Source organism: Mastigoproctus giganteus, chromosome 14 (assembly GCF_048544385.1).
Source record: "Mastigoproctus giganteus isolate SK-2022 chromosome 14, ASM4854438v1, whole genome shotgun sequence".
In the NCBI taxonomy this organism is placed as follows: Eukaryota; Metazoa; Arthropoda; class Arachnida; order Uropygi; family Thelyphonidae; genus Mastigoproctus; species Mastigoproctus giganteus.
In genome coordinates, this window is record NC_143588.1 from 46,948,901 (window position 1) to 46,971,821 (window position 22,921).

Consider the following 22,921-nt stretch of genomic DNA (forward strand, 5'->3'; position numbering starts at 1 on the left):
ATTGTCTTCACAAGTCTGGATGAAGTCTTCCCATGATAACACTCTTTGTTGTTTCTGCTCATCCATGAGGTTGGGCAGCACAAATTTTGCACAGACCTTCCTTTTACTTAAATCGTCATGCAGAATTTGACAAACTGTCTCATTCACATCCAACTAATCAGGGTAAAACAATGATCTCTTGCCATAATTTCCTGAACTTTTGCAACTCTGTCCTCATTTTGAGCGGATCACAGAAGCCTATTTCTTGGGTCATCGCAAACATCGTCACATCCATCTTTGAGCTGCTTATACCATTCAAACACAGTGGCATCACTTAATTTTTCTTCACCACAAACAGCTTTTAACATTTCATACATTTCTGTTGCAGATTTTCCCAGTTTAAAGAAAAATTTGATATTCTTTTGTTGCTCAACTGCAAAATTGTGACATGGAACATTAATGCTACTAATGAAATTGGTTGTTACTTGCAACCAGTGTCAGCAAACCGGACAGTCTGTGTACCATCACCTGCTAGAGGAAATTTAAACTACAACATACTACTTCCATTTATTTTCAAACTCACTGAACATGATGGTAACAGCACCAATCCAGGAACTTTATTGCCACACCTTGTAAAAAGAAGTCTTCAGTTGTTTTGTTTTTATTTTCAATGCATTTAAAGCATGGCAGGGGTTTTCAAGTAAAGCAGCCTACTGGAGAGTTTCTCGTAACTGCAGGATAAAATAATTTGTGTTCCTTGGGCCATCTAATCAAAAAGTCAAAGGTACAATACACAGTGAGAACCATCTGCTGTCTCACAGGGCTTGAAAAAATAAACAATGAGTTACATGGTAGACTGGTCTTGAAGCCTATCAAACTGAAAACACCAAGCCACGACCACTATGTTTCACAGTGGTTAATGGTTAAAAGCTTTGAAAAGGCCATCTTACTTTCCATATCAGCACAATGATTCCATCACAAACTGCCATAACCACACTGTCCTCCATGACAACTTAATCAGCATGATACATTGCCATCAGCCACTTAATTGGAGAGATCCAAGTTCAATTCTCATTATGACTGGAGGAATTTCTAAAATTCTTTCAAGTTGGGTTCTCCCCCATGAGTGATTATAGCTTTTTCAGCTTGTACAACATGCAAATCAGCCCATAAACATACACGTACAGACAAAATAGACAACACAGATATAAGTAACAAGCTCTAGTGCTGTTAAAATAACAATATACCATCCTTAGCATTAGTAGATGCATGCGATGCAAGCTTATATAGCATCAGTCAAAAACAAAAAAAAAAACACCTTCCCATTTCACCCATCCATTCACTCCAAATGCTTGTCTTCTTCTGCCTTGAACTCATTTAAGTTGTCAACCTCCACTACAATAGATGGGAGTTTGTTCCAACTATCAACCACCTGCTGGCTAAAAGCAAATTTACACACATCCATTCTACAACTGTCTTTCCCCAATTTCAGTTTATGCTCCCTCAGGTTTGTAATCTGAGCAAGAGGAAAAATCCCATCAGTATTGAGCCTGCTCAACCCATTCAAGGCCGTATACACCTCAATCAGATAATCTCACAGGTGCCTGGTCTCCAGATGCTGCAATCTGCAGAACTTAAGCCTTTCTTGGTAATAGCACCCCTTTGTTCTCCTCACCAATCTTGTTGCCCTTCTTTGTACTCGCTCTAGCAACTCTACATCCTTCCTAAAATGAGGCCTCCAAACCTGTACACAGTACTCAAGGTGTGGCCTGACCACTACCTTATACAAAGGGGTAATTGCCTCCTTATCTCTGCTAGCAAAATTCCTGTATATCATTAACAAGCCCCCATGACCTGTTCTGACAGCCTGTCTGCACTGCTCAAAAAACTTCATATCTGACTGCACAATTACCCCCAGGTCTTCACAAGACAATATGGGAAAATGCAAGAATAATATCCCAAATGATGATGTGCCGCACTCAGACATATGTGATTCCACAGCAAACGACCCAAGACACACTCTCTCCACACCACCAATGATCATTGATAGCAAATGGTGTGGTGTCAACATGCTCTTTGGACACCGGAGGACTGGAAATGAGTGTGCTGGTCAGATGAGTTCAAATATCTAGTGCAACATGCTAACAGATGCCTTTGTGTGTGGCACAAGCAACATGAGTCTATGGACCCATCATGTATGGTACCAACTATCCAGGCAGGTGGCGATAGTTGCTTAATATGGGGCATGTTTTGCTGGCAAGAACTAGGACCCTGGTGCATATGGACCAATGTTTCACCTGTGAAGTCTACCGACAACTCTTAGGAGACCACATGCACCTTGCCACACTACAATTTTTGGCTAATGTAAAGAAAGCCAATGAGAAACCCACAGCAAACTTCAGGACAAACTTGTTTCCTGCTACCGCAGTTTCTTCCCTGCATTCTCAGTAAACAGATGGTGTGTGTTATCGGTTGTGGCAGCAGAAGTCGATAATGATGTATTGATTAGTTTTTTCTCATTATTAAAAGATTATTGGAGTTCATGAGTGGGCTGAAATTTACTTATGGGTATACCCTCTGGACTGCCTCATTCTTAGGGTGTTTATCCACCCCCCCCTTCCCGCTGTTTTAAAATAGGAAAAATGACTTCTAATACCACTACCGATATATAACACACACCATCTGTAGAAGTAGTTTTCCTATTTAAAAACAGCACTAAGAGGGGAATAAACACCCTAAGACTGAAGCAGTCTAGTGCATGTACCCATAAGTAAATTTTAGCCATAAAGGCATTACCACTCATGAACTCCAATAATCTGCTTTTAATAATGAGAAAAAACTAATCAATACATCATTGTCAACTTCTACTGCCACTACCGATAACACACACCATCTGTTTACCGAGAATGCAGGGAGAAACTGTGGTAGCGGAAAATGAGTTTGTCTGGTAAGTTTGCCGTGGTTCTCGTGTTGGCTTTCTTTACCTTCGCCCAATTTTTTTTCCCACCCAGAAACACAAGACTATAAAAAACCATGTCATTGACTATAAAACCAAGACTATAAAAAACCATGTCATTGGGCTAGCATTGTGCATAAGCGGTTCAAGGAACACAGTGAAGGTATCTCCCATCTCGATTGACCTCCTCACCTGTCCTCAATCCAACTGAACACCTGTGGGATGTTTTGGAATGAGAGACCACATGCACCCTGTAATTTTTTTTTTTTTCCAGACAGAAATGTGCTCTTCCAAGCAATAAAGCACCATGTTATTGGTTTTTAATACGGTTCAAGTCCTTCAGCAGTAAAATTAGTTCTCTGCTTTTAACGTTGTGTCTGAGTCAAGCAAATATGTAGAGGACATGAAACTGTCCTCTATTCTGGCACAGTGGAAAGCCTTGCAGGCAACATGGCTGCAAATCCCTAGATCAATGTCTAGGTGAATAGTGGCTGTTATTCCTGTGAGTATTAAGTAGGTGGTCATATTTCAGTGATCGCTCAGTCTGTATATATATGTTTTTCAAGATTGTTTCAAAGTACATTACAATTCCAGTAACTGCTGCCATCTTTTATCTGTGTTTCTAACTGTAGACAGTTTATAATGGATTGCAGCTCAAAAATAGATCTTAAAATTAAATCACAGGAGGAAATAGTGCCAGAAGTAATGAATTTTTTACAATTTTTTTTTGAATTCTTTGTGATTTTTTAAAAAAATGATTTAATTTTTGACTTTCATTCTAATATTGTGGATCCAAACCAAAATAAGAATAAATTAATATTTAAAAGTATTTATATACACATTTTTTATTTTTTCTAAATTTAAAAATTATTTTGAAAAAACTCAGCCCCTCAGGCCCCACATAAGAGTTATAACTCACTTATGGAAATGTTATCTGATTGAGAATTAATGATTTTTACCAACATGGGTCAAATACAGATGACCAAAGATTGTTCAGGTAGAGATTTCAAGTTATACATATTTCATTGACAACCTACATTCAGCAGAGTCAGGAGTCAAAATGGAAAATTTTAAATGGAATGCTCATTAAAAATATATCATATTTTTAATAATTAAGTGTGTACATATTAGTGGTCGAAATGAAAAAGGTGGTTCAATGGCTTCAATACATAAGATTACAACTGGGAGATGCACAGAACATGCAACAGTTTGTATGGAAAATGGTGGATATCGCCAACTAGAGAAGAGAACCTGAACACTACAATCTGCACTACACGATATAGAAGACAGTGTTCAAAGGAAGGATGTTAATGCTCTCAAGAATTTTGTTCTCATGCGATGGATCTGTTAAATAATAAAAAAAAAGTTAACTTTTTGTCAGATATTATTCTCAAGAATTTGCATGTAACTTAACTGGAATGATATGTTCACCTAATCACAATTCTGGATACACATGGAAATTCCACATTCAGCAAAAGTACATACAAGTTGTGGAGAAAATTTAAATCCATTGGCTAGTATCCTCTGGCCAAGAATGGTAACGACATGCTTGTTAATGACTGACTGAAAATGCTAAAATTATAGCCATAAAGGGCAGTACAGACACAGTTGGAGGAAATTGCTCTCTGACAGTTAATCTTAATTGAAAAGAGTATATAAGAGTATAATATTTGGTATAGATCCCTGGGGATGCCCTCCTTTTGACTAAAGAATTAAGAAGTGATTCCACATGCACTTAATCTAGTAGATTAATTAGGTAATTCCACATGCACTTAGTCTAGTAGGTTAAAAAAAGAATTTTAATAAAAATAGGAAGATGTTCTTCTTATATTACAGCACAACCATAAGATCAGAGGAGTTTACAATTAATCATTTGATAACAAATATAATCGTTAACCATCTTCTGATTTCATGTAGTCAACCAGAAGTATAAACAGAAAATTTGTTTTGTTTATTTAGAAATCATGCAGTTTGGAACTACATTTTACCCAAATGTGTGCGTGTGCACTGTGTACTCTGGTGCTTGACCACATGGTCTTTAGTGCAAACTTATAAGGTCTTTTGGGATATCAAATTGCAAAGCAATAACAAATGCTTTCTGAATGTCGAGAAACAGGGGATCACATCTGGTGAGTATGGGTTTGGCACACCCTGGGTCCTGAGCTGGATATCATCATTCTTTTCTTTCTTGGTGATTCCCTTTTACTTCTGACACTCTCTCTCTCTCTCTCTCTCTCTCTCTCTCTCTCTCTCTCTCTCAGGGTAATTCAGAATTTTTTTTTTTTTGGCTGGTGCAGCATAAGCCTCGGGCTTCCTTGCACCATATGGCTAATAATAATAATAAAGACTGATAACCTATGCTACAACTTTATAAAAGCATCTCAGATATCTGTTTTTAAGTATAATCAGATAGTTTAATGTCTATTTCTTCTAAAGCTACACTGGGTTTTATTAAATGTATCATTATTTATAAGACCATAACAATTGTGCACTGCTTATTCTTTCCAAGACTTTGCAGAGGCAACTTGAGTGCTATATATGATGATAATTACTTCGGGATTTTTGGATCTTTTCCTGATTTTAGAAAGGCTAGAACAATTGATTTACTCCAGAAGTCTGGGAAGTGCTCTTCAAAAAATATTCGGTTAATCAGAGAAGTAAATATTGCAGATACACCACTGGAAGAAGTTTAAGCATATTACAGGACACTATCAAGATCACGTAAGATAACTCATCAGTGAAAACAGGATATTAGAGCTGGAAAAGGAATTAGAAAATGTGAATTGGAATATCATCGATTTGGCAGAAACAAGAAGAAGAAATGAATCACTTATAAGTTTATCAAGTGGAAATCTGCTGTACACCAATGGAAACAGTGAAAGGAGTGAAGGTGGAGTTGGGTTTCTGGTCCATAAAGATTTTAAAAAACATTTTGGAATTCAAAAGTACATCACCAAGGGTGTCAAGACTAATACTCAAGATTTCTAAGTGGTACAAGCTAAAGATTATAATGATTTATGCACCAACATCGAGCCATGATGATGAAGAGGTTGAAGAAATGTACACCGAAATTGAGTCTTCTAGATGAGCAGAAAACCCACTACACTATTATTATGGGGGACTTCAATGCTAAGGTTGGAAAAAGACAAAACAGCACAGAAAGTGGAACTATAGGAAATTTTGGAATTGGTGAAAGAAATGAAAGAGGTGAAAGACTTGTGGAATTTGCAGAATCTCAAGGACTGTCAGTAATGAACACTTTTTTCAAGAAAAGGGTGAACAGAACAGAATGGAAGAGTCCAAATGGATTAACAACTAATGAAATCAACTTCATCCTCACTAACAGAAGATATATTGTGAATGATGTTACCATCCTGAATAAGGTAAATGTTGGAAGTGATCACAGAATGGTAAAATGTACACTTGATATAAATGTAGGAAAGGAAAGGAAAAAACTGACTCGAGTAAATAATACAAAGGTCTTTGAGATAACAGAAGAGGAGAAAAAGCAGTATGTACTGGAACTTAAAAACAACTTTGAGCTTCTGCAGGCTGCTCAGGACCAAGATATCGAGAAGGAATATTACAACTTTCTGAAAGTGATAAAGCCCAAGAAACCTATAGGGAAAAAGAAATCCAAAGAAGAAAAAATTAGTCAAGAAACACTTGTCATGATGAACCGAAGACGACAAATGAAGAGGAAGAAAAACACTGACAGGGAGAAAATTGAGTATAGTTATGCAAAGCCGTTAGAAAGACACTCAGAGAGGACATAAGAAAATTTGACACAAGAAAAGTAGAACAAGCATTAAGGGAAAACAAAGGATTTAAATCAACAGCCATGAGCAGTAATACAGAAAGGCAAATGATACTGAAACTGAAGAATAGCGAGGGTGTACTTATACACAGCAGAGAAGGCATAATTCAAATAGCAGAAGACTACTATAGAGAATTATACAAGGAGCGAGGGAAAGATGCCAGCAGTGGGGAAGATGGATTGCAAAGTAGCAACACATACAACATACCTGATATTCTTCCTGATGAGGTAGAACATGCACTGAAGAAAATGAAGAATCAGAAAGCCCCTGGGGAAGATGAAATTACTGTAGAGTTGTTAAAAATTGGGAGGAAGACACAAAACACAAAAACTGGCAAGGCTCTTCACAAAGTGCATTCGAAAAGGTGTGATGCCTAAGCAGTGGGATAATGCAATCATAGTTTTGCTCCATAAGAAAGGAGATAAATCAGAAATTGGAAATTATAGACCAATTAGCTTGTTATCCCACATCTACAAGTTGTTCACAAGGGTCATTACTAACAGATTAGAAAGAATACTTGATGAGAATCAACCGAAAGAGCCAGGTGGCTTTAGGACAGGATTCTCAACTATCACCTTCACGTCACATCACAGCTAATGGAGAAAGCAAATGAATATAAAAACCATTATGCCTGGCATTTGTGGTTTATGAAAAGGCATTTGACTCCATACAGCATGGCGCAACGTTTAGGGCACTGGAAAGACAAGGCATAGATACCCCATATATTATGATTTTGAATAAAATATATGAGAGTGCTACCCCCTTTATTAGACTACACAAAGACAGTAGCAAATTTAAAATCGAGAAAGGAGTTCGACAAGGAGACAATATCTCTGAAGCTGTTTACTGCTGCCCTTGAGGAAGCTTTCAGAAGATTAGACTGGTCGCAGAACGGAGTCAATGTGAACGGAGAGTACCTACACCATTTACAATTTGCAGATGACATTGTGGTCATAAGCCACGATCCCAAAGAATTAGAGGAAAATCTTAATCAGTTATGCACAGTTAGTAAGGATTTTGGACTAAAGATGAATATGGCTAAAACAAAAGTAATGATGAACAAGTATGCCACAGAAAGGGAAATAATGATTGAAGGAGCAGTAATTGAAAAGGTGGAGTCATATACTTATCTGGGACAAGTTATTAGCTGTAATAATGATAAATGGCTAGAAGTCAAGAGAAGAATAAATTTTGGATGGGTAGCATTCAGGAAATAAAGTCACATACTGAAGAGCAATATCCCAGTTTGTCGGAAATGTAAAATAATGAACCAATGTATACTCCCCACCATGACTTATGGAAGTGAAACTTGGGCACTCACCAAAAGAATGGAAGAGAAGCTGAGAACTACACAGCGAAGAATGGAACGAATTATATTGGGAATCAGACTGTTAGATAAGAAGAGAAACACATGGATTAGGCAGCAAACTCAAGTAAAGGACATTCTTATCAAAACTAAAGAACTAAAATGGTCTTGGGCAGGACACATAGCTCGAAGACATGATGACAGATGGACTAAGAAAATAACAGAATGGTATCCAAGAGGAGCTAAAAGAAAACCTGGAAGACAAAGGCGGAGATGGATAGATGAAATTCATGAGTTTGTGGGTAGTAAATGGATGGCCAGTGCTCAAAACAGAAGGAACTGGAAAGTTGCTGGAGAGGCCTTCATCCTGCAGTGGATTGAAAATGGCTGATATGATGATGATGATCAAGATCAACTGCACTTGCTGACTGGAAAAGTGCAATTTGTAGCTCTTCTTTAGTAAAAAGTCTGCTATATGGTTCAGGTCCTTCAGAGGTAAAATTAATTCTCTGCTGTTCACTATGTTCCTTGAAGATAAGCAAATCTGTAGAGTAAGATTGTTTTGCTGAAAATGTTTCTCTTAGTACAAGGCAATTGCAGCTGGTTTTGCAACTGCACATCAGTTGATGTGCAGCTGATGCAAATTAGATCCAAGAATTGTAACTTTGACTCAAAAAAGCCACACATTAGTATGGGTAAATTTAAATGCTATGTGATTTCCTATTGTAGTGTAGTGTTGAAAGTTGCCTCATGTCTTATTCTATGCTTTCTGAACTATAGTACAATCAGGGTTCCACCACAGTTTTGGAAAAGATGAGAATTATACAGAATATTTTGCTATTGTGTCTGTCTGTGCTTGAACAATACATTCAGTAATGCATTACTGAAAAACCGAATGATTCCTGACTAACTATGGTGCTATCAAAATGTGTTAATTAACCATAAGCATACCAGTTAGCCTGATTGAGTTTTCACTGTGTCCTAGAGGTATCCTAGGGAATTTACAAGCTTGTCCATTAACCAAATTGGATATTGGGAAGTGCCTAATATAGTTTCCACCTATTTCCTAAGTTAATAGCAAGAGAGAGAATGAGAACAGATCAATAAATCAATGAGAGAAGAAATACATGTTGCTGCAGGAAAATATTAGCACCAATGTTTAGCAAGGAGAGGTCAAGCATGAAATTTCATTTGCTTCCTTCCCAAATACAGTAGACTTTCGAAATAACAGCACCTTCGGGGATTCAAGTGCCATTATTTTGATTTTTCTGTTATCTAGAAAGTTTTATTTTTAATGTATTTAATGCAGAAATAATGAGGCCAAATAAGAAATAGAGGGGTTAAGGATGAGATTTTATTAACTGCACATAAAAAAACAGACATGTTGACGATTCAATATTATATTCTGCCATTAATACACTTTTGCTAACACCCCATTCTACTTTATTATATCAAGTTCAGTCTGCATGATTCAGTGATGATACCCCTTTGTTTTTTTTTTTTTTTTTTTTTTTGGTAGTTGTTGGCGCATCGGCTTCTGTGGCCATATTGCACCTCCCAAGGTTTTTGCAGTACTTTGATCCAAGCCCGAGGCGGGAATCGAACCCGCGACCTCTGGGTTGCCAGGCAGGTACTTTACCCACGCGGCTAGCCCGGTCGGCGACCACTTTGTCTATGACACAGTGGTATCATCACTGTCCTCCCCACACCGGGTGGAAAAGGCCTGGGTTCGAATCCTGTTGATGACGTCAGGAACTTTTATAGGCTTTTTTCACTCCGTGGCTGAGTTAGTGGTTTTCAGGCGTAGATAGCAAGGTTCCCCCCCCCCCCCCCGAAACTGGGGTTTTTTTGTCCAGCAAAACAGGCAAATCGAGCAGAGAACACACAATTTACAGAAACAATGCACATGGGTATATGAATTAACATTCTGGGAGATCCTAATGCAATAGTTTGGATTATATCGTTTGTCAGTAAGCTTTAATGTTGTTGTTCTTCTTTTCTTCTCTGTGTGAAGTTTATTAACTTTAAGAGCCATAGTGAGGGGTTTTAATTTAAAATAAATGAAAAAACAAACAGCAGGATAATCCGTAATATCAGTACAGAATTCACTTTCAACAATTTCAGTAATCACGTGACTTCCCCCTCACCCAAACCAGCACTGCAAGACATCTGCACTGTATGTATACATCCGATCTCAATGTGCCATTATTTCAACAGTCTACTGTAACTGAAAATAAACAGACCTGACAAAATTTAGATGAGTATACATACTTTATAAATTAATATGTACTGTACTTCAACACATTTAATATCAAAGAGTGAAATAAAACTGATAAAATAAATGAAATAATGAAAACAATATATAAATAAAACAATGTGCCACCAAAAAACTAAGTGTGTCACTACTAGGGGTAGGCACACTTCATACTTTGTACACTTCTGATCTAAACCTCTGGTTTCCCAAGAAATGTGCAAAGTTATTAAAAATAAGAATGTGGAATACTGCAATTGGCTTTTATTGATATCTCTAACTTCAATTTTATCCTACATTAAAGATCATGATAATTGTAGAATAGTTATTAATTCAATCCAAACTTAATTTTCAACAGGCCAAGAGTACAAAACTTGCTTCCTGTCCAAATAGTAATTCTGGTCTCTTGCAGAACTATTGGCTACAACTTTCGTCCATCTGTAAAATGGACAGGATACATATAAATTATCATATGATACAGAAATTCACCAACCATTAACTTTTAATCTGTCTTCCACCTGACCAATAACTGCCAATATGAATTCTGCTGGTATTGATCCACTGGTGATATACTGACTTATATAACTAATCTAAACAAATTCAATGGAATAGTTTAGTAAAACAAAAGCATTTGCACATGGCATTTGATTGTGTTTGGCATGAAAATCTTCTAAACAAGCTCCAATCTTATGGCTTGCCCCGTATATATTTTTATATATATATAAAAATTTATTATTATTTTTTTGCAATTGGGCAACCAGTAGAAATCTCTGACCAGTTACTGATAGTCATGGCATATGGCTCTCCGTTTAACTTCTTAACTAATGCTGCTGTTTCCTAAGATTCAGTTCTTGCTCCCACTCTTTTTCTCTTCTGTATTAATGATGATAGCACATGGCATTCCACTTTCTAGTTGACAAACCAACTGGAAGGTTTCCACCCTTGCCCTGCACCAAGGGTTTCAACAGCTCAAATATCCACTACTAATTCCTTTTTAAATGATGGACTCTGAGTAATTAGCATATGACACCAGGTGATTGGCATATGAGGCAAGAAAGCAAGCTTATACAGCATCAGCCAAAAAAAACCACCACACTTCCCATTCACCTATCCTCATTTACGCCAAAAGTTTGTCCAGTTCTTCCTTGAATTTATTTAAGCTATCAACTTCCACAACAACAGATGGAAGTTTGTTCCAGCAATCAAACCATTCACTGGCTAAAGGCAAATTTCCACACATCTGTTCTGCAATGTCTTTCCTCAATTTGAATTTATGCCCCTCAAGTGCATAATTTGAGCAAGTGGAAGAATTCCATCAGCATAATTCTCCAATGGAAGAAAAATAACATAGTTAATTTCAATCCTTCTAAAACTTAGTCATGTTTTACAGCCTGCAAAAAAGAGTCTACTGCTCCTATACTTATCTCCGATGAAACTCAATTCTAAATGAGTGTCATCGAAGTGATATTTACTTGGATTTCACGAGAGTCTTTAATACTGTTGCACATAAAAAATTGCTATACAAACTGGAGCAATGTAGCATTAAGGGCAGGTTACTGCTATGGATAAAGGGATGGTTGTGGGAGAAGACAGAGTGATTATCAATGGGCACTACTCTTTGTGGACTAATGTTATTAGTGGAGTTTCCAAGAGCTCAGTGCTGGGTCCATTGTTATTTTCAATATTTATTAATGATATTCATGAAAGTATATCAGGCTTAATGTCTAAGTTTTCAGATGATACAAAGTTTGGCATGGTGGTTACTGACAGTAATCAGGATAAGCCACCAACAAGTCTAGAAAAATTAGGCCGATGGGCACAGAAATGGCAGTTGAAGTTTAACATGGATAAATCCAAGGCACTGCATATGGGTAGCAGTAATCCCAAATTAACATACGAACTGTATGATACTCAGCATAATGGAAAATGAAAAAAACCTGGGGTAATTGTGCAATCAGATATGAAGTTCTCTGAGCAGTGCAGACAGGCTGCAGGGACAGCTCATGTGGTTTTGTCAATTATATACAGAAAGTTTGCTAGCAGGGATAAGGAGGTGATTATCCCTTTGTACAAGGCCATGGTAAGGCCATACCTTGAGTACTGTATACAGGCCTGGAGGCCTCATTTTAGGATGTAGATCTGCTGAAATGTATGTAGAGAAGGGCAAAGAGATTGGTAAAGGGAAGAAAAGGGTACTTTTACCAAGAAAGGCATTAGTTATGAAATTTGCAGTGTCTGGGACTAGACACGTGTGAGTAGATGTGAATGAGGTGTTTAAGGCCTTGAATGGATTAAGTATGTTCAATGTTGGCATTCTTTCTCTTGCTTAGACTATACATGAGGGCATACATTCAAACTGAGGAATGATGGTTGCAGGATAGATGTGTGGAAATGACACCACAAAGCTCCCACAGTGCTCAATTAGACTGGGATCTGGTGACTGGGAGGTCACCGCAGTAAGCTGAATTTACTCTCCTGTTCCGAGAACCAATTCTGTACAATTCTGGCCTTGTGTTATGGCTCCTGCTGAAGAACCATTTACAGATGGATACACTGCAGCCATGAATCGATGCACCTGGTCAGAAACAATTTTCAGATAACCTATGATATTCAAATGTTGCTCCACTTGTGTCATGGAAAGGCATCCCAATGTGTACAAAACATACTCCTCCCCACTACCATTACACTGTCAGCAGCAGTTTGCATTTTTGACCTCTGGCAGGATAGATACATGGACTAATATTTTTTGCATATTCTGGTCCTCCCATTAGCATAACACAGCAGGAACTGGATTCATCAGACCAGGTAAATGATTTTACAGTCTGCCACTGTTCAGTGATGGTGTTCCTGGGTCCACCTTAACAGTACCTACTTGTTTTTTTGATAACACGAGCAGAACCCAGTTCAGTCATCACCAGCAATATCCTATTCCTGACAAGGTACAAGAAAGTTTTGCATCCTGAAATACCTTTGTGATTACTAATATTGTAACAGGTTGTTAATTGACTGCAATCTTTCTATTACCCTGCACAAGTCTTATACGCCTCCATTGGTCTCTCACACAAATGAGCATTTTTTTACCACAGGATCACCTTTGTCTGGGCGTTATTTTTATTGTACCAATTTCAATACATTTCAGACACAGTTCTACACAAAATCTCAGCATGGTTGCAGTTTCTGACTCATATTGGACTATGTTGCTATGTTCAAAGCCACTTAAATCTTTCATCCTGCCAAATTTTGCACTGAATTGAATTGTTGAATTGCACACATACAACATCCCTACATATCTGAATACCTGCTTTATATCACACGTTACAAATAGATGATGCTATTACTGAAGGGGCGCTCCATTAAAAGGATAGTTGTACTAAATAAAGTAGCCACTCAGTGTATTTTAATTTTATTTTATTCAACAAAACATACACAACAGTCACCCAATACACTATTATGAATAGTGTATATGCCATTCATAACATTGTATGGGGACAAAAAAATAATGGAAATTTGTAACAAATAATTCCGTGATGAATAAATTACTATAACTGATTGACTAGGATGCCTCACCTTGTATTTTTTGCAGTTTGCTGGAAAATGACAGACAAAAGACTCAAACAACAAATCAATCTCAACTTTTTAACAAAACTAAAGAAAACACTAACTGAAAGTTATGTTTTTACATCAAGTTTATGAGGAAAATACTACATCTGAATAAGTTATATTAAAGGCTGAAGTGTTAAGAGAACTCCTGTGTCTGAAAGGCATAAAAGATTTTTTGAAGGAAGAGAGAATGTGGAAGACTATGAATGAACAGGTTATTCACTATCCATGAAAACTGATGAAAATGTGGTGGACCAGATAATGATATTGATTAGAAGTGATTGTCATTTAAGCATTAGAATGATTGCATCAGAACTCAATATGGACAAAGAAACAGTTAGAAAAATTAACTGAAAATTTAGGCTTAAGGAAAGTGCGCACCAAAAATGGTGCCAAAAGTTTTGAAAGAAAATCAAAGAATGAGGTGACTCAAAGTTTGTGAAGATGTTTTCAAAAAAAAAAAAAAAAACTGAAGAAGATCCAGGCTTTGAGCACTCTAATCACTTGCAATGAAAGTTGGCTATTCCAATACAACCCAGAAACTAAAAGAGAGTTGATGCAATGGAAGAAAAAAACAATCCCCCAGATCAAAAAAAGCAAGAATGTCAAAATCTAAAATGAAAACCATGCTTCTTGTTTTATTTGATATTAAAGGAATTATTATGGCTGAATACATTCCACCAAATAAAGACTGTCAATCAAAAATACTATATTGAAGTATTGTGGCTTTGCGACAAGGCTTTGTGAAAAAATTCAAAGGAAGAGACCAGAATTGCAGAAGGGTCCATCAAGCACACTTTGTTTGCCAGATTTTGTCCAAAAAAAATAAATCCCTGTGTGTGAACATGCACCTTACTCAGCAGACTAGCACCTTACTAGCCCCTTGTGGCTTTTTTCTCTTCTCTAAACTGAAAAGTGCACTTAAGGGAACCTATTTTCAGTCCATTGAAGACATTCAGAAAAAAAAAAAGGCTGAAGCGTTAAAAGAGCTTACAGAAGATGACTTCCGGAAATGTCTCTGTGCTTAGAAGAAACATATGGAACAGCGTGTGCAAGCACAAGGCAATTATTTTGAAGGGAATAACTTTTAAGATACAAAATATTTCATTATATTTATTTTATAACAACAATCTCATTATTTAAAGGCTGCACCTTTTATGTATAAATATGGCAATAAAAGCCAAATACTGAAAACAAAAGTTGCTTAATTCATAACAATGCATGAAAAACTTTAATGAAAAGAAAGTTAATACTGGACTTGAATTTCTGTAATTTACCAGAAATACATAAGAAGGAAGATTTTTCCAAAGAAAAGAAACAGGAGGTATAAATGTAGAAGAAAAATTAAATCAAGTTTGAAGGTGAGCTATAAATGGATGTTCACTGGTTGGTGTATTTATTCAAAGTGGTTTAGCAAAAGAGAGGTGGCAATATTAATTAAAAAGAACAGGCAAGCAACAGAAACTGAACATGTATGTGCGTGATAGGGTGCAAAGACAGTTTGTAAAAGAGGGACAGTTAAGTAACCTGACTGTTCTCTATTGTATATTCTAGCACAGTGTTTTTCAAACTTTATATAGCTGAGGACCAGTTTACATAGCTGAGGTCCAGCTATATTAACTAGTCCTCAGCTATAAGAAGTTTGGTGGCATTGATGACATTTAACATCATCAGTACCACCAAACTGATTCAATTTGATATTCTGTCTATTTCTATATTTGTTTTTGAAGAAACCATAGACAAGAAACTAGTTTCACACTTATATGACATGACTTGCCATGTCCATGAATGTTGTGCAATAATAATGGGATCATGTGATTATCAGTATATTTTCTAAGGACCAGTATTCTCCCCACAGTACAAAATGCTGTTTAAGCATTTTATAAGAAGTTTTGGGTATCATTTCCAGATGTGAGAACAATATTCAATAGTAAGTCAGATTTCTCATAGAATGCCAAGTTCAAAAGGGAGGCCTACTTTTTTTAATACAAAGGAAACAATATTTCTGATATGTTTGGCAAAGAAAGATAGAGTTAACTTCAATAAGGATGTGTTCTTCTCTAGAAACCTGTGTTCTTAAAAATGAGCATGGGAGAGAGAGAGGTTTTTTTTCCTTTTTTTTTTTTAATAAGACCTCTTTACTAGAGTATTACCTGGAGATCAGCATTTAAGTAACAAATGGTGGATAACTGAGAAGTTGTAGCTCATAGTGCAGAGCAGGGTTTATAAAACTGAAAAGTGAAATGTGGTATATTAGCAGTGCAAAATTATGAATGGAATTTTCTTTAATGTGAGAAAATCATTAATATATAGAAAAAGAGTGGAAAAAAACCTAAGGAAACTAACAATAACTGAGAAATAGCACAGAAAGCAATGTACCATCACTCACTCACCCACAGTGACTGGTCAAAAAGAAAACGCTGCTTTTTTGCCCAGTGCAAAAAAGGAAACTCAGACCTTAAGAGAGAAAGCATTTTAGAAAAACCTTTATGCCAGCATATCAAAAGCCACAGATACATTGAGAATAACTGCTCAAGTTCCTGTGAACTTTTCCATGGAATTTGTAAATAAGTAAACATCACCAGTAATGTGAACGATTATAAACATCACATTACTGGTGATGTTTACTTATTTGTAAATAAGTAAACATCACCAGTAATGTGAACGATTATGGTTTAAGATAGTTTAAGAGCTGGAGTTTGTTGGTTTTTCAATTACTTTCGAAAGAGTTAAAGTAAGTGCAATGGAATAATAGCTGGGAAGGATTTCACATCCTTTTTAGGAACTGGCTGAATATGAGCAAATTTCTATGCAGATGGAAAAATGCAAGTGGGGTAAGGGAGTGTAAAAAGGCAATATGAAAGAGGAATTAACTATGGAGCAAAAGTGAGAAAATATCACACCACATCACAGAGACTTTTTTGACATCAAGATTCTTCTAATCTCTTTTTGTCAGAAAACTGTGGGAAGCACTGAGTGGGATTTTTGGTAAGGTAAAAGGTCATTTACCAAAATCATCAATGCACAAGTTAGAGGAAAAGAAAGGCACTAATATCAGCTTTACCTTTAAATAAAGACACAACAGAATAATCAGAACGTAACAGTGGTGGGAGTATGAATAGACAAATATTAAAGCTAATGACATTAGCAAGAGCACTCAAGAGGGAGTTTCTTACTCTTGGCAGTTTTAAGTGCATTTGCACACACATGCATATGTATCTATTGTCTTGACCACATCTGTCTGTCCGCAAGTAACAACTCTCAGTGGACAGATTTTCACAAAATTTCATATCTGGGCCCTTTAAAAATATTTGTAGAGCCATTCCAAATTTCATTAAATTGAACAAATAAAAATCTGACGATTATTATTTCTTTTTTCCATACAATTTGTATACAAAAAAAAAAAAAAAAAAAAGAAAGAAATTCATAGATTAAATGTAGTACTGTTAGCTTTAGACAGCCCATATACACACTTCAAGTGTATTGTGATGCAAGACTCATGAATGTGATATAAATTTTTAAGAAATATATATATAGAGAGAAAAGAGACCAAAAAAAAAAAAAAAGGGAGAAAGAGAGGAGTAATAAATATTATATAACTGTGCTTAAACTAAATGGCTAAATTTAGAGAATGTAAAAACTATAGTTTTATTAATTCTATAATCTTAGCAATACTTGATAAGGAAATAACTGTTTACTTTTATTTATCAACAGAAAAGAAAATAATTTAATTTAAGAAGAGAAATCAAATGCACTTGAAATGCAACACAATGTGTACATTAATCAACTTGTTCAAAATGAAGTTTGAACTTAATAACTAGTTTACAATTGTTGTGAGGTGTAATCAAGGCAGAAAATGAAGGTCTGACATAAGCAGATTTCAATGTGCTTTATTCTTATATTAAACATCAAGCCAATTAAGCAACAGAGAATGAAAAAGATCTAGGAGCAAGTGCACAGTCTGTCATGAAGTTTTCTGAGCAGTGTAGACAGGCAGCTAGGACAGCTCATGGGGTTTTGTCAATGATATACAAGAATTTTGCCAGTAGGGACAAAGAAGAGATTATCCCATTGTACAAGAAAGTGGTAAAGCATACCACACAGGTCTGGCAGCCTCATTTTAAAATGGATATGGATCTATTTGGAACGGGTGCAGAGAAGAGCAACCAGATTAATCAGGGGCACAAAAGGATAATCTTACATAAGACTTCAGTTCAGAAAATTGCAGTGTGGAAATCTGGTGCCTGCAAGGAGATGTGATTGAAGTGTTCAAGGCCCTAAATAGATTGAGTAACCTAAATGCTGATGGCATTCTTACTCTTTCTCAGATAACGCATACAATGGGACAAACTTAAATTGAAAAAAGGATGGCTGTAGGATAGATGTGTAAAAATTTGCTTACAACCAGAGAGTAACTGATTGTTGAAATAAACTACCATTTGGTGTCATGGAAGCAGGTAGTTTGAATAAAAGTAAACAAATTATTACAAGGTATAGATGGACATTAGAGGACTGGGTAATTGAGTAGTGTGATTTTTTTGGCTGATGCTTTCTTGCATCATTTGCCAAAAAATTGCACTGCTTTAGCTAATTTGGGAATTCACTTTTGGAAAATGATAATTTATTTAACAAACAAGAATTCAGGGTGTAAAGAGGAATAAAGGATTTTGCCAAGAAGAATAATTTTGCTGACTGTTTATCTTGTAATACTTGCCATCCAAGCAAGTATTACGTGATAAACAGTAGTCTAATCAAGGGAAAGTGAAATAAAAATAAACTGTGGAGATCCTCATAATATATAAAGGCATGAAACTGAAAATGGTTGAGGGACAGAAACTCAATGGAGAAGAGATGAGTTGTGATCTGAGGTATCTAGGGGTCAACTAACATTAACGGAGTATCTTGAAACATTGTTGAGGAAAAGATCAAGAACATTAGGCACGTGTTGGGGGTTAGAATTTTGAGGTATTCTGGTAGGTAAACTAATAAGCTGAATAAATGATTAAGGTTGTTAATGACAACAAAAGCCATAGCATTTCTACCAGCTGGATTTGTACTAGAAAGAAGCCAGTATAAATATTAAAATAAATGTTAATTAATGAACATTAAAACCATCAAGGAAATTTATCTCACTGTTGGGAAAATTATAATTTGTTGAGCTGGGAGAGCAACAGAGACAATAAATGATTTTTTTTTTTTCTCATGAAAGCCAAAAACATGAAAGGTATTAGTACTTAGTATCATACATGGATTGAAGGCTGTGAAGACAGACTACTACAGTAGTTGCTGACATTAGCTTTGAATTATCATAGACTACAGTTTTAGGTACTTCAGATCACCAGGTTGTGATTTGAAGTGCTAATAGGACTGGCAACATTGACCATATACTGTGAAGGCTTGTTAGTGAGAATAAGATCAGTAGTGTTGGGTGTGTGTAGTTAAGACTGTTTGGTATTCTGGTAGGTAAATGAACAATCCGTGAAAGGTCATTAGTAATTGCAAAAGCCTTGGCATCTCAATCTAGAGGAATGCACAGGCTGAAATTTTAAAATTTTACCCAACCCGGCTCAAAGACAGTTCATCCTGACTCATACCTGAACCCAGCCCCAAGCCAAGACAAAGTTCGAAGACCAGGCTCACCAAGCACAAACAGATCTCTTAAATTGGCTATTGAGTAGTGTACCTTCCCATACAAAATGGCAATTTTGTTAGAATTTTTTTTCTATATCAGAGCTGTATCATGTGATTAATCAAGTTATTTATAACTGCCCCTGATGTTTTGGTCTAAGAAGTCATAACAATTCCTACTCACTTTTTTTCACATGCTTTAAGGATCTAACATATAAATGAAACAAATACTGACTCATTCCACTTTTGTGCTAAAGGTTTAGCAGACACTAATTGCATAGCAGCACTGTCTTAGATCAAAACTGGTATACATCAATTTGTGGAATTTTGTAGAATTATTCCACATACCACAAAGCCTCTGGTATGTGGAATAATTCAAATATAAGTGTGGAAACATCAGACATGCTGATGTTTCCACAATTAAAATGTACTGCAAGATTTCTGTATTAATAATATGTGATGGTGTGTCCTTGACCACTGTGCTGTGACTGTTGATAAAGGCAGAAGTGAAGCATGGAGATATACTGATGATTATGAAAGAACATACTAACCTATGTTTCATTATAGTCCTTAGATAAATAAAGAGAACTTCACATTGGTTCATGAAATGTGGGCTATTTATATGTGCAATGTAAATAAACAAATATTCATCTAATACAGACTGAAATGTGGACAAAATGGGAATTTTTTTTTGTAACGAAACACAATAAAGTTGAACTTCCATGGCCATGAAATGAGAAAATCATAACACTAACAAGTTAGCTTGGCAATAAAGCCTTCCTTTCCTCTCAGTTGTATTCAGGTGAGTTCTGGCCTGGGAAATGTGGCATACTGGGCTCCCAAATTGTTGGGGCATCCATTTAGATGCTGAGCTTAACTAAAGGATTTTAAGAGCAATTACACTGATATCATGGCTTAATTTCATTATAAAGTTATCTTAAAATTCTTTTAAGTGTTTTTCTGTTATAAAAGAGAATTATGGCTAATTACACTTTTTAAGGGGCTTCCTTTTCCCCTTTGTGAGACTACGTCCTTGATGTCCGGTCCGCTCCTGGTTGCATTGAAGCAGAGATTCTATATGTAGATGTACAGGCAGTGATGCACTCATTGTTCCTACCTGAGTGTTTCCCAAACTGTGGTCGACTGCAACACAAACAGTGCCAGGTAACTTTATGTTCTAGTTTTTTATATCATGAGCTACTTGCTAATACAAACAACTTTTTCAATGGATTAAAAAATGGCTCGAGGAAGCCTGAAATACTTCTTATAATATTTCATAAAATTTGAACCCAAATATTACCCAATAATACCCAAACAAATGTTATCTGTGTTATTTGGTTCAACATGAGCCAGATTATGATTTATGCTACCAAACCCAAGCTTGGCTTAAGTTCAGGCCTGGTAGCACAAATTTACTGTTTTAGAGCTGCATCCTCAAAATGTAAGGAATACTGGATCTCAACACGATGCTCGCTTGTCATAACTTCAAAAGCCACTCATATCATGTGATGAGGGCTGCTGGAGCTTTGCTCTGCACACTAAACATAGGCTTCACTACTTCAAGACTCCAATAAGCAAAGTGATGGTAAGAGTTTGAGCCAAAAATTATAAAAAAAGAGATCACGAGATTCCAGATTAGGAAGTATAACAAAAATATCACAGTAAATGGGGGCTTTAATGACTGCAGATGGAAATGGACATTAGTAAGGTTTTGGGAAGTTGTGGGACTGAAGTATGACTTATTGTACAGTAGTACATTTGAATCCATATGATTTTATTTTAACATATGAGTAAAAATTTCATCATAAATATAAATTTTGTAAATGTTACATAAACAGTATGTATTCATTATTTTGCAAAATTGTTTATATCATTATCTTTATTAAAGTGCAGTATTAATATTAATTTATAATTTGTTAAAATTAAAGTAATAACAGCCTACTACTAGTCATTTCTCATATCCTATAATCATTAACTTTTTAAAATGAATTTCTAAACTATGGCATCAGCAACCCTGTGCACACGTGCCATCAAGTGGCTTTGTTTGTTATTTGGTTTTTGGGAGCATTAGCAACTAAGGCCATATTGCTCCAGGATACGCGGTGGTCATTCCCTGACCTTTCCGTATCCTCCGTATTTGGTAGTCACGGGCTCGAACCCCGTCTAATCAAGAAGCACCATCAAGTGGCACGTGTGCACAGGGCATGTAGGAAGGCTTTCTGCAGCACTCCAGTATATACTTCCTGTTATTTATTATCCCTCTCCACTTATTACTTATCTGTCCAGTGATGTTAAAATAAAGCAGGTATAAACTTCATTTTTCTTAAAAGCAGCACATTTCGTTCAGTACAGAGTGAAAATTTTATGGGCCCAGTAACTTATATAGCTTTGATATGGTTGTTGTTGTTGTTATTTTGGTTTTTAGGAGCATTAGCAACTAAGGACATATTGCTCCGGGGATATGCGGTGGTCATTCCCTGACCTTTCCGCATCCTCCGTATTTGGTGGTCACGGGCTCGAACCCCGGTCTAATCAAGAAGCGTGTGCTACGCAATGCGCCCACCTAGCTACGGAGGTGCCATCTTTGATATGGGAATGTTTGTAGGAACCAGTAAATAGTCAAATAACAACCTCACTACAAAACAATGTGAATTAGATCAAACCTATTAGTTGGACAGGTGTATTTTTGATACACCTGTCCAAGTGGCACACATGAAGAGTTTTAAATCTGTAATGAACAAAAATGACAATCAAAAGGGAAAGACTGTTAACCCTCCTTCTAAATTGTTATTTTTTTAATAGAAGTACATTTAACTTTCAGCTTTTCTTTCTCATTAGAAAACATAAATGGTTTAGTTATCAGTGTAAATATTATTTGAATCATCATATTAGTGAAAAAGTTGTGTGGGGGGGATGCAATCTGCACAGCAAAAGGAAGCAGCTATCAATTCACTTCATCCTGAAAAGTTAAGACTTCACTAACAAGAGCAGCTTATTGTCACAGTGGTACTAATTTTGACAAAAAAAGTTTTTTTGGTCATGTACCAGTTCTTTATCTCAACTGGCTAGTGGTAGTTGCTTTTCATTGTCAAGTGCTTACTAGACTGTTTTGAATTTGTGAGCCTTTGGCTATGTATATGCATATTTCATGGATCTGATTCTAATATTTTGTTTTCGCACCCAGTCTAGCTGTAATATAATAAATTTGTAAAATAATAGAAGTTTACCTCAATATAGTATGTAGAACAATTCTGTATGATACTATCCAGAAATTAAAACGAAAAAATTTAAAATGTTACATTACAGTAACAACTAATTAAAAATCAATTGAACAATTAAAAATCAATTTAAGACAATTAAAAATTAAGAAAATTAATTGAAAG

General features: G+C 36.1%; 1 protein-coding gene across 1 annotated transcript in view; it reads right to left on the reverse strand.

The window, feature by feature from the left end:
• LOC150075109 (uncharacterized) overlaps positions 1 to 22,921 on the reverse strand; it is a 481,445-nt gene that overhangs the window by 343,325 nt on the left and 115,199 nt on the right. The window contains exon 5 of the mRNA XM_090388677.1: positions 20,529 to 20,681. Within this exon, the coding sequence (XP_090244803.1) occupies positions 20,529 to 20,681 (153 nt within the window). The remainder of the gene's footprint in view (positions 1 to 20,528; positions 20,682 to 22,921) is intronic.